At 40.4% G+C, this 13554-nt stretch overlaps 1 protein-coding gene across 9 annotated transcripts in view; it reads right to left on the bottom strand.

Moving 5' to 3' along the window:
- Positions 1-13554, bottom strand: part of fggy (FGGY carbohydrate kinase domain containing) — a 368733-nt gene that overhangs the window by 208999 nt on the left and 146180 nt on the right. For all 9 annotated transcript variants that reach the window (XM_041208766.1, XM_041208769.1, XM_041208768.1 and 6 more), the window contains one exon: positions 8823-8938. In XM_041208766.1, coding sequence (XP_041064700.1) covers positions 8823-8938 — 116 coding nt within the window. The remainder of the gene's footprint in view (positions 1-8822; positions 8939-13554) is intronic.

Below are 13554 nucleotides of genomic sequence, written 5' to 3'. Positions count from 1 at the left end.
GCATGGAAGCAGTTGTCTTTATCAAGAAGATGTTACCTAGGCCATGGTGAAACAGGAGGTTATTAAAGCACTAGAAGCATTTATAATTGATAAAGAGGAAGTATTAGCTAGGCTGTCCATACTTAAAATTGATAAAGCACCAGGAGCAACAGAGATGCATCCAAAGATATGGTGGGAAGTGACAGCGCAAATTGCTGAGGCACCAAACATAATTTTCCAGTCTTCCTTAGACTCAGGGGTGGTGTGGGAGGACTGGAGAATTGCAAATGTTACACTCTGTTCAAAAAAGGATGTAAAGATAAGCCCAGAAACTACAGACTAATCAGTGGGGAAACTTCTAGAAACAATAATTTGGGTCAAAATTAATAGTCACATGGACAAATGTGGGTTAATTAAGGAAAATCAGCCTGGATATATTAAGGGAAAATCATGTTTAACTTACTTGCTTGAGATTTTTGATTAGGTAACAGAGAGGGTTGATGAGGGCAATGTTGTTGATGTGATGTAGATGGATTTTCAAAAAGCATTTGATGCACTGCTGCACAACAGGCTTGTGAGCCAAGCTATAGCTCATGGAATAAAAGGGAGAGTAGCAACATGGATACAGAATTGGCTGAGTGACAGGAAACAGAGAGTAGTGCTTTTCAGCCTGGAGGAAGGTTTGTAGTGGAGTTCCCCAGGGGTCAATATTGGGACCCATGCTCCTCCTGATATATATTAATAGCCTAGACCTTGCAGTACAGGGCACAATTTCAAAATCTGTGCATGTCACAAAGCTTGGAGGCATTGTGAGCTGTGAGGAGGATAGTGTAGAACTTCAAAAGGACGTAGATAAGTTGGTGGAATGGGCGGACAAGTGACAGATCAAGTTCAGTGCGGAGAAATCTAAAGTAATTAATTTTAGTAGGAAGAACATACAGAGACAATATAGTATAAATAAAGGGCACAACTCTAAATGGGGTGAAGGAACAGAAGGACCTGGTGTATATGTGCATAAGTCACTCAAGGTGGCAGGATAGTTTGAGAGTGCGGTTAATAAAGCATACATTATCCTAGGCTTTATTAATAGGGGCATGGAGTACAAGAACAAGGAGGTTATGTTGTATAAGATACTAGTTTGGCCTCAGCTGCAGTATTGTGCCCAACTCTGGGTACCACACTTTAGGAAGGATATGAAGCCATTGGAGACAGTGCAGAAAAGATTCATGAGAATGTTTTCAGGGAAGAGGAACTTCAGTTATGAAAATAGATCGAAGAAGTTGGGACTGTTTTCCTTGGAGAAGAGAAGGTTGAGAAGAAACCTGATAAAGGTATCCAAGATTATGAAAGATCAGGACGGAGTAGATAGCTTGAAACTGTTTCCACTCAAGAAAGAATCAAAAACAAGAGGGCACAGATTTGAAGTAATTGGCAAAAGAAACAAAAAGAACTTGGGGAAAATTTTCACATAGCAAGTGATTAGGTTCTGGAATGCACAGCTTCAGTGTGGCAGAGACAGAGTCAATTGAGGCATTCAAAAGGGAATTAGACTGTCACCTGAACAGGAAGAATGTGAAGGATTCACTCCAATGCAGTAATGAGGGAGTGCTGCACTGTCACAGATACTTTATTTTCAAAAAGATGTTGTGATGATCCATGTACTAGGAAAAGCCTGTATTTTCTTTTGTGCAATGTGCCTTTAAGACCAATGTAGGCTGGGGGGTATTCAAAAAGGTTAATTAGTTCCCTGATTATTACGTCATTAGGTTCCAAGAAATACCCATATGACCTAAGGCTGCCATGGGGTTTAGCCGCTAAGAAGCAAAGGGTAATTAGAAAACTAACTGCAGTGCGGTTGGGTCAGGATGTGTTTTCTGTTTGGCAGTCTTCAAACAGATGCTGGTATTGAAGAAGGTCTCTGAAAATAGAGCAGAGACTATGTTACCATGTATGTTATCCTGTTGGAAAGGAGAAAAAGCTGAAGACAGGAAGGGCAAGGGGTTGTTAACTGGATAAGACCTATTGCTCCTGTTTCTGTGTTGCCAGATCCCACCAGATCACTTTAAAGGAGTGGAAAAGGAAGTTTCTGGGGAATCTATGCCATCAGGACTTGGTCATGAACTGAGTGATAGAGGGCCTGTGGAGATGCTGTTATGAGGATGTGGGTTTTTGTAAAGATACAATTTCTAATTTTTCTTTTCTGGCTGGATTTAAAAAATAACTGAAACTCTCTAAAAGACAATGGAGACTGCCCAGACAGCTACAATAAACAGCTTGCATTCTACCAAGTGGGATGGAAAAAAAGACACTCTACCCCCTGGGGAGCATGAATGATGCCAACTCCTGTTGGCTTTACACTATCCTGAAACTTTGCAAATATTTCTGTAATGAGATGTCATAATGCAATTACCTGTTCTAAAACAATGACTGCAGCAGACATGGACTAATAGAATTTCTCTGGATTATACAGCCAGCAGAGTACTTTCAGAGACTGTTTTACTAAGCAGGAGAAAGATCAAGACAATGCTGTACTGGAGCTGTTTGCTCTTTCTGTCTCTCTCTCTCTCTTTCCCTCCGAAGTATTGTGCCTAAATTTGCAAAGTAACCATCCTGAGAAGAGAAATCTACTGCAAACCAAGATCATTTGGGAATAAAACATGGAAACCTGCACCATACAACAACACCCAGGAAGGCAACTGAACAAAACAGCCGTAACGTAGAATCACGTTAACAGGACCAGTCAAAGATTAGTGAACCGTATACTTTGTGTTTACCTTCTTCATGAACTATAAAAGATTCTAAGTCTATCCTCTTGTTCTGCCATTTTTACTAGTGTGTGTGTGGGCCCAGACAAATGTGTGTGACATATGTGGTGGTTGCAATTTACCTAGTCTATTTTTTAGTTCAGGAAATAGTTTCAATGCATTTATCTTGTTCTTTGTTTAACCTATGAAAACCTGTCTGACTAATTCTTTACAAACTGAAAGCATAAATAGTGGGACTTTGCAGTATTGGCAAAGCACACCCTCTCTCAATTCACAAAAAAACTATGTTATGGTGAGACCTGCAGAAGGAGAGTAGAGGAATCATTTTACCCCTCCTCACGTAGTCGTAACAGTGCGCTTTGTCAGTGTTGAGATGGAATATGGCTGCTGGTGAATGAGATTCAAGGACCAAAACGATTGAATGAGAAGTGAGAGACTCTACATAATGGAGGCCGAGTTGAAAATATTGCACATAGTCGGCTTCGTGGGGATTCCTTTATTTTAGAAATTATTGGTCTCTACAGGGATCTGTAACAAGGTGGATGCAAAAGATCCCATAGCATTATTCCGAAGAGGAGCAGGGAGATTTCCTCAGTGTCTTGGCCAATATTTATCCTTCAGTCAGTATCATGAAGAGATTATTTGGTCATTATCATCCAGATGTTTGTGAAAGTTTGCTGTGTACAAAAAACCTGCCATATTTCCTACGTTACAGCACGGATTGCACTTCAAGGTGCTTAATTGACTGTAAAGTAGTTTGGCTCATGAAAGGTGCTATATGAATGCAAGTCTTTCTTTAAAAGGAAGAAATTGCAGGCAAAGGTGAAGGGTTAGGAAGCCCAACATGCAGGTATAAGTCAGCAGGAAAGAGGTTGAACAGCCCAACCTAAAATCTCATGTTTCATGGATACTGAAATGGAGATTGGTCTGAGGAGGGTAGGCATGTTTGTAAATACATATCAAATTCCTCATAAGCCAACATTGCAGCATCCCTGTAAAGGCGCATAGCTAAATTTCAGGCCATTACTTACCAGTAATGTCACTAAATCTGCCAATTCTATGTGCTGTTAATAGTTAAATAGATCCTTGCAGCAACTGACACAACTTTGCAACTTACTGTCTGATGGCCCAATAAAGACAGTTTCCCATTGTTGCAGGCTGGTGAAACAGATCATGAGATATCACTGGGAGATGTAGCCAATGAGGAAACATGGAATACTGATTCCATTCCATTCAGTGCCACTAAAAACATGACCTGATGTGTTGGGGTGTCCAATATTATGGTTAGTTGGGCATTCATATATTTTAATGACACCTTTGGGTCTGCTGTCCTAGTCTCTTTAGGGAAGATGAATCTTCATGTCTACCAATCATTTTCCAAAGTAAAACTTGCTACTCTAAATCTGCAGATAAGAGTGTGCGAGTACCAGTAGATGGGCACAGGGCATCCCTTATGCAGCCTGACTTGGCTCATATCCTTCCATCTTAATTCTTTCAAACATCTCAGAAGGAATATTTCTTTTTGGAAACCCAATTGGTGCTGGGAACCAAAAATACTTTAGAAAAATTAGCTCAAAGATCATGAGAACCTAAATAACTGAAGAGCAAAATTAACATAAAGAAGAAATGACTGGGCTGAATACACTAAGCTTTGCAATACTACACATTTTTTAACAATATTCAGTATGCTAATGTCATTCAGGGAAGGAAATCTGCTGTCCTTACCTGGTCTGGCCTACTTGTGACTCCAGACCCACAGCAATGTGTTGACTCTTAAAATTCCCTGTGAAATGGCCTGGGAAGCCATTCAGTTCTCAAGGGCAATTAGGGATGGGCAATAAATACCGGCCTAGCCAGTGACACCCACATCCCGTGAACAAATAATTTAAAAAATGCCTATTAGCACCTAGCAACCCTGAACGTCCATTTCACATGCACATGATTTAGTACTGTATGCTATATGCTATGTCCTGCCTTCAAACTAATGAAATTAATTTCCTCCTGTTTGATGTCAGCACTCCTTAAAGCTGCATTCCCCACCCATGGGAAATCTCATGTGATGTATAGTAGGTGGAGATCTAGAATAATGGATCTCTGCCCACCTTTTCAATTCAGATCACCTGATATACTCAAATAGGGAAAATCCAAATGGAAAATCTAGATTATGCTTTTTTCAAGAACTTTGTCTGGAGAATTTGGGGGAATATTTTGAAGAAGGTCCTCCTCTCAACTTTCCATCCCCTTTAAGAAATAAATTAATGGTCTGTGCACTTCTCTAAGTTTATTTAATAATTTTCGCCAGCAATAATTTATAATTTCAGAATACTGCATTAAAGTTTTCATGGATTGTGAGATCTATCAATATCCTTAAACATTTGAAACAAAAATTTATTTCTGTGCTCGTTAGGATAATTCAACTGGAGTACATAACTGAGTGTAGATTTTATTGTTCCTAAAACTTTAATTTTGGACAATTATGCCTTATGATAGCTAGTGATAACATGTCTGTTATTGCAGGCCAGCTGTAAAAAGATAGTGAACAAGTGAGCAACAATCTAAAATTGCCCAGTAGGCAATTCTTCCAGAAGGTGCTATATTGACTGTAAAAGGCCAGAAGTGCCAAAACATTCTCAATGTAACACGTTCCCAATTGCAGAATAATATTTGGGATAGTCAGTATAGTTTCCCAGGCAACCACATCTCCAGTCACAGCCACTCAGACACAATTAAGTTCTGAATTCAATTTTCCAGGCACAAATATACATTTTGAAATTTGGTAGGATTCTTTTCAGCCAATCTAAAATCAGATGTGCGTTACCTCTTGTTCACTTTTCAGAGCAGGATGACAAAAGCCGATTACTAAAATGCTAACTGTAATTTGTTCAATGAAAATTTGGATACAATCTGATACTCAATTTTCTCAACTTTGATTGCTGAGAACAATAACTAGTCAACAACCCATCTGCCTGATAAAAAAACAGAAGACACCAGGGAGTTTTACAAAATTCAAATACACCAAACTGCAAAGGCAATGACTGAATGATCTAAGTCATGAACAAAGCTTATGCCACTCTAACAATACACTCTTGCCCCAATCTTAAAATAGGGAATTCCCTCCTTATGGGTTTTTACACTCCCTACACTAGGGGCAGGGTTTTTAGGTCGGCGTGCGGGCGCGATTTTTAAAAATTTAATAATGGAAACCTCATCCTGCCCTTGGATGAGGTTTCATGAAAAATGTAAAGGCCGAATGGTCGATTTGCCCAACCGCCACCTGTAAGGTTGATGGGCCATGAAAAATCGGGGACAATTACAGCTTTAATGGGCTTAATTGCCCTTTTAATTTTCGGTGGACGTGCTTCTGACCTTTGCACACACCTGCCGACCGAAATATTGCACGAGAGCGGGATGACATTGGGACGCTCGCCTGATGTTATCACGCACTATTTTACACTCTAGCGGTTCGGGCACACACCCACATTCCGACCTGAAAATTCTGCCCCAGGTATCCTTATTGAGCCTTCAAATTAAATTGTCAATTTAGTGACCATCCATTTGTCTGGAATTGTAGGCCACATCTACTCAAAATAGGAAGATATATAGGGAAACTTTATTTCAGGTAAGATCCTCTCCAACCAGTAGAAAAAAAACTTTCATTCCATCACAATGAACCAGAATCAAATCCATGTCAAAGAGGTGAAAGGGTAGCGTGATCGGCCAGTGTTATTCCAATTTTTTTATAAAGTGTAGAACATATAGCTTTATTCTAATTGTTCTCATTTTGAGTCTTGTTGTTCATGTTTTGTATCTTGTGGTGGCATTGCAAATATTTCTGTTTTAGCCACCAAAATGATCTCTAGCTTTTACATCACCCTGATAGGAAATAGTGGAATAGATATTGAACCCCATCCTCAGTTTTCTAGGTGGAACATGGAGGAGAAAAGGAACAACTTTAGGAGGACATATCCCAAGCCCCAAAGAGTCATGAAATGTACCTAACCTCATATTGAGTCAAAACAAAAACAGAATTACCTGGAAAAACTCAGCAGGTCTGGCAGCATCGGTGGAGATAAGAAAAGAGTTGACGTTTCAAGTCCTCATGACCCTTCGACAGAAGTTCTGTCGAAGGGTCATGAGGACTCGAAACATCAACTTTTTTCTTCTCCGCCGATGCTGCCAGACCTGCTGAGTTTTTCCAAGTAATTCTGTTTTTGTTTTGGATTTCCAGCATCCGCAGTTTTTTTGTTTTTATCTTCATATTGAGTCAGGTGATTTTTCAGGCCTTGATTGCAGCCACTTAATGCAGGTGTTAGGCCCCTTGTATATGTCAATGAGAAGCTTAATATCTGCTTTAGGACTGTTTTTGAAATTGGGCTGCCCTGGATGTAGTAGGGTCTGCTCTGCTCAGGTTTCACTGCACTGCCTGTGACCTTAAAAGCAGCCATCTACAAAAGATGAGCTTTCTAAAAAAATAATTCAGATCGAACATTTTTGAGAACTGCTGCTGACCCATGATAGTTTCCTTTCTGTTCACCTTCCCCCACTTAGCCGAAGACCACTGCCATCAAGGCAGGTATTGACATAGATGAGCATCCTCTGGAGGCGCTACAGATGCCAAATGCTCGTTGTAATTATTCAAATGAGATTCAAATTCTATATTTGATGAAGCTCTGGTCTACCTTTTGGGGGATTGGTCCCTGTGGTCAGTTCGTGCTGGCTTATGAATGAATAAATTTCTACCTCAGCAAATTTTCCACTGAAAAACTTCTCACGTGAAATGAATGGGGGTATTTTACTTTCAGATAGTATATTATTTACTGGGACATTCATTTATCTATACACAATGCATAGAGGCTACTAGATTAGTAGTGCCTGTTGATTATAATTGAGTAATCCAATTAGGGTTCAGGTGACATCCAAAACCTGAAAGCTAAATGTGTGAATCCATTCATCAAATGAACTGCAAGTAATTTCTTGTAATTTTCTGACAGATGTTTGATGCCATTTTTACTACTATATATCAAGGTTACATTTTTAAATGACAACTGCTTCTTTTAATAATGCATGTCACTGTCACAATGCAGGACATCATAAACTGCAAAAGCATTAGAAATGGGCTCTAGTTTAATTTTGGTAAAGTATATAAGATTTTCCCCTCCCAGATAAAATTTTTAGCTAGGAATCCGTGGGAACTAACGCTTTGGCACACTAATTTGCTAACATTAAGTGAAAAAAACGCAAAAGTGAGAAATATGAAATGTTGGAAGCACATAAGTGAAGAAAGCTTGGTTGAAATTTCACATACGACTATTACTTAACTATCTTCTGATGAAGGGTTCCACTAGATACAATATGAATGTAAGAACTACAAGGAGCGGGAATCTTGGAACAATATTGTGAGATCAAACATTCCATCCACATCATGCAGCACACTTCTATTCCCAAAGCAACAGCATCAGATAGGAACTGAAAATGGCTGCGAGTCAGAAAGTGAAGTAAAATTATTCATGTGGGGACTGCAATTTCCTAGTAGCCCTAAAGGTAAAACTGAATGCTAAGATGCTTAATTAGTTAAACTGTGTAAAATCACATATTATTCTGATTGGAATACCAATATGTTTTCAAATTAGATTCTAATTGGTTGAGGCAAACTTAACAGTACTTAGCATAACTTTATCCCAGATTTCAGCCAAAGGGAGTGCTGGATTGCAACCACTAAAATCCCAATATTCATTTGTAGGAGTGAATTTTTGTTTATTTTGTTGGTAGGTTACCTTTGGATTATTGAACCATGAATAGATCCAAAATACTTCTAATTGGTGTCCTTTCAAACTGAAGCGAAGTATTCTCTGGGTCAGCCAGCTGGAGGGAGCCTGAAACAACCTCACACGAATGTGTCAGAGAACCTCCTGTACTTGCGGCATGAGGCCAGGAATTTTGTTTGATTACTGGAACTAAATATAGCTGCAGCACCAAGCCACAAATCTGCATTATATGATAAACAGCTCGCAAGTACAAAATATCCTATTTTAAAATATCCAAATAAACACATATATGGTAACAACTATTATTGCATACCTATTTTGGAGTGGTTGTTGACCGTTAAATCTCCAAGTCCAATCTGTTTCCAGAAGCAGTCATTCCAGCCTGTTTCTGCAGAGTAGGTCCATTTACAAATCAACGTACATAGAGATCTAGATTAAAAAGCAAACAGTAATTGCCTATATCTCACTTGATTCATTAATATAATTTGAATACATTGCAAACCAATTTAATATTTCGGAGAGATGCTATAGCTGTTATTGATAAAACATAATATAAATGAGAATATTTTGCTTTAGTTTGAAAGGGCACTGGTTAGAAGTATTTTGGATCTATTTTTGGTTCAATGAGTACATTATCATCATTCTCCTGTATGTCACCCTGTCAAAATCCTCATCTGAGTCCTCAGAACTTGTCTGCAACCTCATCCTCTGGGAGCTGGCACATGTACTACCCATTCCCTCTGATATGCCCACGACCTGATCACTGCCATGTGCTGACCATGGCTCTATGGTATCTTTTAAGGGCCACACGGTGCCAGTACCTGAGCCACTATTTGTGAATGCAAGGCCAAGTGATGGCGCATCTTCATCACTTTGCTGGGTAACTCTTCTAGCTTCAGCTTCAGCTGTCCAGGTGGCAATTCCTATGTGTCATATGTGAAAGCATACAAGTAGAAGGGGAAGGTTGGGCTGCAGGAAAGGGGATGAGAAGAAGGCAAGAGTTCCATGGGCATATTATCTTTAGCTTCCACTGATGTCACAGCTCAGGGTGATTGAGGGTGAGGAGGGTGTTGGAAAAGTGCAAAATGCTGCAGCTTGGATCCAAAGAGTCATTCAACTCAAAACATGAACTCTGTTTTTATTTCTCCATAGATGCTGCCATACCTGCTGAGTTTTTCCAGTACTTTCTGTTTTTATCCTACATTGGATCCTAGGCCAAGTGCAGCTGCCCTTCTTCCCTTACTTGAATTCCTCCTCTGCCTTCAGAGCTATAGGTCATTGGAAGACCCTATGGAAAGCCCCCACTAAGCACTGTGGTTACTGCTGAAAAAGCAGCTGCTGTCTCCAGCAATGCTATGGGAAAAACAATCTGCAGGATAAGTCTTGCATTGCCAAAAGGCAGGAACAGAAAACTGCAGAAAGTATTGCAGCTTGAATAATACAGAAACTGAAGTATGAAAAAAGAAAAACAAAAGAAATCAAACTTGCAAATGACATTTCAAATGATCCAAATTCTCAAAGACAGAGGACTGAAGTGTCCATTTTATATACACAAGCCAGTGTATAGGAATGGACAGGCCTGAAACATCTTGCAATTCAATGCGGCACATATGTAAGTAAGAATGAGGTTCGTGCACAATCCGAAAAAATAACTGAAAACTTTAGATCACAAGGGATAGTACTGAATCTACTTCTAAATGAATCGCCAAGATAACAATGGTTGGTTATGGAGATCTGAAACCTTTCTGCAGGAAAGCCAAGTTCAATGTAACTGCAAATATCTCTTGCAAGGTGGGAATTCTCTTTCATTGTTTTTGAGCAATATCAAGATGAAGTGGAGTACTTTATACTGAAAATGCTCCTTACTGCACTTTCCTCTTACTTTAATTTAAAAGCCACTCTGAACAAATTACAGTATAGACTTTAAAACAGTCATACTATATAAATGCCACCAGTTTCAACAGTGCTTTTTGAGCTGTAAAACACTGCATGGTTATTCATTCTGCATTTTAAAGTGCCTATGACAAAGGGCAGAATTTTCCCCCCATTAGGGGGATTGTGCGGGGGCGGGCAGCAGCAGGCGTGAACCCGATCGGCGCCCCTGATCGGGTCCACGCCACCATTTTACGTGGGCGGGCAAATTAAGACCTGCCCAGCGTGACGCGCGCCCGGAAACTCTGAGCACTCCCTGTGCGAGCGGGGGGGGGGAATTCCCTGAGTTGTGGCCTGCGGCACAAAGGTGCCTCAGGGAGATTAGTTTATGGTTTAAACATTTAAATAAAGAAATTAAAAACTTTTAAAACATGTCCCAGCTCATGTGACAGTGTCACATGAGCTGGGACATGTCAAAGAATTTTTAAAAAAAAATTTATTGAATTTATAAACACTTCGTGAAACCTCATCCTGCCCGTGGATGAGGTTCCATGAAAAATGCGAAGGCCGCCTGGGCTCTTCACCTACACACCAACCTTAAGGTTGGATGGGCAGCTCATTTTATTAGTTTTTAATAAAGTTTTTAACAGGCCTTAGTAGCCCTTTGGTAGGTCGGCAGGTGCGCAGCTGACTCTGCTCCGCGCCCGCCTAACTGAAAATCTAAATGTTGCGCGGTAACGTCGGGAGGCCTGCCCGACATCACAGCGCGTCATTTTACGTGTCGGCGAGTGGGCCCTGCCCCTGCTCATCGACCCAAAAATTCTTCCCAAAGTCACAGAGAAAGGTTACTCCAGAAATCATAATTTAACCATTCAAAACTAATTATACCAAAATAAAATAATTTTACTCCACACCCTTTATTACAATGTTATAGATTTAAAGTTATATTACTCTATGTAAAGACAAATTATCACAAATCTGTACCATCAGAGTCCAGCTTTATTTATTTTGATAGATATTGAGTAACGTGGGTGGATTACCTTAATATTATTTAAAATATCAGTAGTTTTTTTAAAGTCTTACCACTTTCCTTATTTGTTTCTCCCTTCTCTATCACCCTCCTGTCCCAGACCCACAGTGTTCTTTTAGACAGGGAGACACCTCCACAGATGCTCTCATTGACTAGTTCCCTGGGAAGAGACCACCCCATTAGCTTTCACTTCTGCCCGCACATTACCACTAATATATCAGTGCAACAAACCATCCACTTCAAATTTTTGTAACTGTTACAAAGTAAATTATTTATCTACTGGAACAGCATGTCTACCACATGTTTGTTTGAACTCAGGATGCATTCCCAATGGCTTATTTCTGAGAGTAGGCTCCCAGTTACTTGTGCAATGTGAGCATTCGCCCAACAGATAATAAGTAAAAGATGCAGCAATAAAGATTCAGTGCTTCATTAAGTCCTAAACAAAACACTGAGTTCACTAAATCAATTAGGTAATAAACCCTTTTTGTTGTCTTTCTGGAGAAAAGGAATAATGTGTAGCTCAGAGTTTAGATTTGCTACAAATTTATAGGGAAGAATTTTTCCTATGGTGGTCAGGCTGGGCGGGAACGGAGCCGATTGCCGCCCATGATCGGTTGTGCATTGCCATTTCATGTGGGTGGGACAATTAAGGCCCGTCCAGTGTAATGCACGGCTGGTAGTGCTCAGCGCTACCTGTGCGGGTGGGGGGAGGAGGGAGAGTCGGGGCCTGCACTCCTTTGCGTATGCGCGTGAAAGAGCGCAGCAATCTCCCTGAGGCACAGAGCTGCTTCAGGGAGATTGAATGGATTATAAAACTTTTTGATAAATAAAGTAAAAATTTATTTAAGCATGTCCCCTCAGGTGACAGTGTCACATGAGCTGGGATATGTTTGTGAAGTTTGGAAAATTTTAAAATTTATTTTATAAAAGCTTGGGAAACCTCATTCCGCCCATGGATGAGGTTTCCTGAAAAACACGAAGGCCACTTGGGCTCTTCGCCTGCCTGCCAACCTTAAGGTTGGACGGGCAGCATTCTTAACAAGTTTAATTACTTTTTTAATGGCCTTAATAGGCCATTCACATTTCGGCAGGCACGCACCCGCCGAATGAAATATCGAGATGACGCGGGACGCACATCATCACGCATCATTTTATGCGTCAGTGTGTCGGGCCCGCTGCTGCACACCGACATCAAAATTCTGCCCATAGTTCCTACCTTTTGGGCACTATTCAATGTGAGGAATCTAATTTTGTGACTGACCAATTTCAATGCATAGCCAAGCAAACCATCCCCTCCCCTTAAAAAGTTAAATCATTCCTTCATGATTGGATTTGCCCCAAAGGCTGATCTTTCAAAATCAATATGAACTAAATTAAGAAATTAAATCAAAGAGAAATATCCATGCAGTTCCTACCAGTCCTAGAAGCTGTCTCGTGAACTGCTAGATGGTACTTTCTTCCCTGCAGAGATGCTTCAGAACTCTGTAATCAGCAGCAAGCTGCTCAGCTGATATCAGAATCGTAGCTCAGTAAACAGTCCTACAGGTATGGTTCTGAAAAACCTGGAGGTCTGTTCTGGTATTTGCACAGCCAGTGTAGGCATATTCACATTACTCAGTACAGCAGGAGCTGTCTTGAGCTACCAAGCAGAAGTTAGTGGCCACGTCAATTTGAAGGGAGCGAGGAAGCCCTGCAGCAAGAACCCAAAGAAATGCCTGTTGTTCGCAACTTTTGGTCCGAGTTCAGGGTTGTAGGGTCAGAAGAGGTAACATAGGTCAAGGCCATGAAGTAATTTAACACAAGTGTGACATGTTTAAATTTGATGGCAGAAGCATTGGAAATTAGATGGGCACGGACAAAGGCACTGTTTAAGACAATGGAGGTTAATTCTCAGCCTAGGAAAACAGAAGACATTTGGAAGCTCTGGTGTGCATGATGGCATCAATGGAGTAAATGCGATGGAGATAGAGAATCTGGGAGAAAAAAACGGATTCCTTACTGGAATTGAGTGTCAGGTCAATGCATTACCTCTCACTTTGCAGTGGATATCAGTGGAAAAGCTATCTTCAAGTAGAGCAAGAGAAGTCCAGGAAGAGAAGAGCCAGAAATGAGTCAAGGCATGTAAAATGTTCTAAATCTG

Source organism: Carcharodon carcharias, chromosome 16 (assembly GCF_017639515.1).
Source record: "Carcharodon carcharias isolate sCarCar2 chromosome 16, sCarCar2.pri, whole genome shotgun sequence".
In the NCBI taxonomy this organism is placed as follows: domain Eukaryota; kingdom Metazoa; phylum Chordata; class Chondrichthyes; order Lamniformes; family Lamnidae; genus Carcharodon; species Carcharodon carcharias.
The sequence above is the reverse complement of the archived record's forward strand: the minus strand, read 5'-3'. Positions and strand labels throughout refer to the sequence as shown.